The 5312-nt window shown below is 43.8% G+C and overlaps 1 protein-coding gene across 1 annotated transcript in view; it reads right to left on the reverse strand.

Moving 5' to 3' along the window:
* Positions 1-5306, reverse strand: part of LVRN (laeverin) — a 56689-nt gene extending 51383 nt beyond the window's left edge. The window contains exon 1 of the mRNA XM_014544195.1: positions 5170-5306. Coding sequence (XP_014399681.1) covers positions 5170-5303 — 134 coding nt within the window. The 5' untranslated portion in view covers positions 5304-5306. The remainder of the gene's footprint in view (positions 1-5169) is intronic.
* Between the last annotated feature and the right edge of the window lie 6 nt (positions 5307-5312).

The raw sequence follows: 5312 nt of genomic DNA on the forward strand, positions 1-5312 counted from the left end.
ATCCGGGACACTCTTTAGGGCAAACCAGCCGGCCCCCACCCATGCACGAGGCCTCTATCCTATATAATAAAAGGGTAATATGCAAACTGACCCTAACAGCAGAACGACTGGGAATGACTGGTCACTATGACACAAACTGACCACCAGGGGGCAGACGCTCAATGCAGGAGCTGCCCTCTGGTGGTCAGTGCGCTCCCACGGGGGAGCTCTGCTCAGCCACAAGCCAGGCTGACGGCTGCCCGTACAGCGGTGGTGGCAGGAGCCTCTCCTGCCCCCTCAGCAGTGCTAAGGATGTCCGACTGCAGTTTAGGCCTGCTCCCTGCTGGCAAGTGGACATCCCCCGAGGGCTGCCGGGCTGCCAGAGGGATGTCTGACTGCCAGCTTGGGCCCCATCCCCCAGGGAGCAGGCCTAAGCCAGCAGGTGGACATCCTCCGAGGGGTCCCAGACTGCAAGAGGGCATAGGCTGGGCTGAGGGACCCCCCGAGTGCACAAATTTTTGTGCACCGGGCCTCTAGTAACTTTATAATGATGGATATATGTCATTATATGTTTGTTCAAACTTACAGAATGTACAACACCAATAGGGAACCCTAAAGTAAACTATGGATTTTGGGTGATTATGTTGTGTCAATATACATTCATCTTTCGTAAAGGAAAAAAAACATTCTGGTGAGTGATGTTGATAGTGAGGGAGGCCATGCATGTGTGGGAGCAGGGACGATATGAGAAATCTCTGTACTTCTCTCTCAATTTTGTTGTAAACCTAAAACTGCTCTAAAAAGTAGTCATAAAAAAAGAATTCCTAGACATGACACTGAAAGCATGACCTATAAAAATTGATAAATTGGACTTCATTAAAAATTAAAACCTTTGGTCTCTGAAAGACATTAATAACAATGAAAAGACAAGATACAGACTGGGAGGACATATTTATGAGCCATATATCTCACAACCCATTCAGATATAAGATATATTTTTAAAAACTCCCAGAACTCAACAGTAAAAAAACAAACAGTTCAGTGAGAAAATGGGCAAAAGAGATGAAAAGCCATTTCACTGAAGGTGACATACAGATGGCAAATAAGCATGAAAAGATGTTCAATGTCACCCTCGCTGGTTTGGCTCAGTGGATAGATGGTTGGCCTGCATACCTCGAAGGGTCCCGGGTTAATTCAATTCCAGTCAAGGGCACGTACCTCCTCCCTGGCCAAACCCTGGTCAGGGCCTTGAAGGAGGCAACTAATCGATGTGTTTCTTTCACATAGATGTTTCCCTCTCTCTTCCACTCTCTCTAAAAATCAATGGGAAAATATCCTCAGGTGAGGATTAAAAATAACAATAATAAGATGATCAATGTCATTACCCATTAGATAAATGCAAATTAAAATTACAATGAGATATCACTATACACTTATCAGGACAGCTAAAATAAAAAATAAAATAAAAAAACAACAACCCACAAAGTGAGAATACCTAATGGTGGCCAAGAAGCAAAGAAACTATCATTCATACATTGCTGGTGGGAATGTAAAGTGGTATAGACACTTTGGGAAACAGTTCGGCAGTTTCTTAAAAATGAAACATGCAACTACCATATGACCCAGCAATTGCACTCCTGGGCCTTTATCCAGAAAAACAAAAACTCACAACCACACAAAAACCTATACACAATTGCTCATAGACTCTTTATTTATAATAGCCCAAAACTGGAAACCAAAATGTCCCTCATAAAACAACTCCCCACTTCCCCAGCCCTTAGCAATCACAATTTTACTTTCTGTCTACTTTCTGAATTTGACTGCTCTAAGTACCTTATATAATGTCCTCAAGTTTCCTCCATGTTATAGCATATTTCAGAATTTCCTTCCTTTTAAAGGCTGAATAATATATATATATATATACATACACATATATATGCCACATTTTGTTTATCCATTCATTCATCAATGGACACTGGGTTCCCCACCTTAATATTGCTATCAACATGAATATACTGACCTGTAAATTTTGAGGGTGTGCCCCAGGAATCTGAATTTTAATAAGCTCCCCTGATGGTTCTGGTGCACATTAAATGTTTGTGAACCACTACTCTAATTAGGATCTCTCAAAGTATAGATGGGGAAATATTTTCAGTGGCCCTCAGATGCACTATAATATAGATTTGACTCACACATAACTGTCCTTTTCCAATTTTATGAATCATCTTGATTGAATCAAGAGAAAGTCTTCGTTTGGTGTTATTTATCTTAAACATCTAATTCCAATTTTCCTTTTTAACAAAGAGAGAGCAGCTCTCAGATTCAGAGCCTTCAGATCCTTCAGTAGGCAATAATAATAGGTACAATTTATTAGCATTGTTTTTATTATATTAGTCTGTGCCAATGCAGTCTATACATTACAAATGGTTTTCCATGTAAGTCAATGGTATGGAGTTGCTTTTTAATAAATCTACTTAATATTTTTGTTTAAATCAAGTAACTTTTTAAAGAAAATAATATGGCTGGAGATGTGTAAATATGACATAACCTTAAATAGTAGTATGCCAGTGGATGAAGTCTGGGAAATACTACTTTGAAGGGACATTAACATTTTAAAAAATATATTTTTATTGATTTCAGGGAGAAAGGGAGAGGGAGATAGAAGCATCAATGATGAGAGAGAATCATTGATCAGCTGCCCCCTACTGGGGATCAAGCCTGCAACCCAGGCATGTGCCCTGACCCGGAATTGAACCATGACCTCCTGGTGTATAGGTCGCTGCTCAACCACTGTGGCACACTGGCCAGGCGGGACATCGACATTTTGATCTTGCTCTCAACTTCCTACACATAGAAGGAGGAAACCAGATACTGACACAGAAGCACAAATCCAAGGCCTCCAGAACGTGGCTCCTATATGGCAGGAATGTGATGGAACCTGCCAAGTGGGAAAAGGCCAAGAACAGGTAGGAAGCATCCCCAGAAACCTCTAAACATTAGAAGTGAGAGACAGTGATGCTCTTTGAAAACCATTTTCTGGAATGATTTCCTTCCTCTTTTCCCTTAGCGGTGAGTAAAATTATTTAAAAACATTGGCCTTCTAATATTATCTTTGGTGATAAAGGATCACTAAAGGAGAGAGGTAAACATCACCAAAGAAGAGAGGTAAACATGTTCTGACTGCTGCAATGGAAGTTATAGACACCCTAAGGAAAATGTGAAATCAGTAGGCCGTTTCCTCCCATACGGAAATCTTCTTAAACTCATATGTAACAGGAATATGGCAGATTCCACGTTCAGATAACAGGAGGGTGCTCCTAACAATAATATCCCGAGTTAATGACAGTAGTTACCATTGCACCGTCTCCCCCTTTCTCATTAAATTCTCACAACACTCTCACTTAGTATGTGTATTCCATGAAGGAGGCAGCACACGCAGAGAGGTAGAGAGACTCAGGTTCAAACTGTGCCTGTTGGGTTTCCCAAATCTGCCTCACCGTAAGTCATCACTTTGTTTAGGTTCTTTGTTACCTTGGCTTCAAGCTCAGCTGCAGGTCTCATTTCCTTGTGGTTTCAGACAGTGGTTCTCAACCTTCTGGCTCTTTAAATACAGTTCCTCATGTTGTGACCCAACCATAAAATTATTTTCGTTGCTACTTCATAACTGTAATGTTGCTACTGTTATGAATCGTAATGTAAGTATCTGATATGCAGGATGGTCTTAGGCGACCCCTGTGAAAGGGTCGTTCGACCGCCAAAGGGGTTTCGACCCACAGGTTGAGAACCGCTGCTTCAGAAGCAGGGACCCTGAAAACAACTTTGAGGCAACAGCTCCTTTAAGATGCCGCAAATCTGGAGCTCCGCCTTGGCCTCTGAACATCTGTAAAACTTTATTGAGTTTTCTGCCTGTTTGAATTTTAATGTTCTCAAACTATGGTTTCTAGTTACCACTGGTTGGCAGCACAATAGAAAAGGGGACTTTGCTTTCCCATGTTTGCTGGAGCGGTGCATCTGGGCCAGAGCCCCATTAAGACTCCCCATTAAGGAAGCAGAAAGAGATGTGTGTGCACAGTGTGGCTATTTTTTCTCTGAAAACTCTTGCTCCTGAGCTACGCACAGTTCATTCAAAAGGCTCCCAATGCTCACACTCCAGATACGCATCATCCTAATGTGAAATCTTTCAAAAACAATTTTTCAAGCACGGATGCATTTTTGAAAGAGAACAACCAGGCATACTGTCCTTAAAAACAAACGTTACACACCACTAAGGCATCTTATTAAACTTATTTTAAAACCCCCGAAGTTTTGAAAATAGTGCAGGAGATTAGGGGTAATCTAGTGGGTTTCTTTCCCAGAGAGAACATCTGAGAACATTTTCTCTAATAATAAAGGGTAAAGTACATGCAGTTGTGTAAACCGCAAATGCTCCACCAGTGCGTGAGTGAAGGAGATCGCCGGTTTGGGAAAAAAAAGATTTTTGGTATCTTCCACCTAAACGATTTATCCCCCATGCTCGCTCGCCTGAGGTCAAGTAATGCGGTTCCAGGCCGTAGCAACAGGCAGTTCTTGAGGTGGAAACATTCCGTGTGAGAAACATTATCTCAAATGCGTATAAAAAGAACACATGTACACTACGTGAGCTTGCAAACTCAGAGGGGCGGTCTGTCGTCGCTGTTATTTATTTTTTCCAGCAGAGGAATCCCAAAAGCGCAGGCTCGGACCCTTGGCAGAGCTGTTCAAAGGGCTGGGTGGGGTAGGGGGGATGCGGCTGCTCTCTAGCAAAACCAGACGCGGGCCCCAGGCAGGGGTGGGAGGGGGTGAATTAAAGGGCATTCCGAAGGTTTCAAGAACCTTCGCAAAAAGAAAAAAAAAAAACACAAGAGAACAAACAGCCCCGACGTGAATCTTTGTTGCAAGAGCAGCCGTTACAGAGCGCAGAGGTAGAGGCAACGCAGGGAGGGATCTGAGCGGGAAAGGAGCGGCGGCTAGGCGGAGGGTGAGATAGCGCCCCCACCCCACCCCCGGCTTCTCCTACTCCATCACCTGCGGATCTCTCGTTAACGCGCACATGCTGATCTCTTAGCTTGAGGCTGGGGCCCACGAGTCTGCGTTTTGAACAAGCTCCCAAGTATCACAGCAATTGCTGGTCCGCGGACCAAACCTGGAGGACCGAGGCCGTCCTGCCCTTACCTGCGCTCACCCTGGTCCGTGTAGAGGTTGATGAAGAGTCCCTCCCTAAAGTCCTGGTACACGGGGCCCGAAAAGCTGAGCTGCAGCTCATAGAGGCTCCCGGGCTGCAGGGCCTCGCGGAGCTCCAGCACCATGTACTGCAT

This window comes from Myotis brandtii, unplaced genomic scaffold (assembly GCF_000412655.1).
Source record: "Myotis brandtii unplaced genomic scaffold, ASM41265v1 scaffold1105, whole genome shotgun sequence".
NCBI lineage: Eukaryota > Metazoa > Chordata > Mammalia > Chiroptera > Vespertilionidae > Myotis > Myotis brandtii.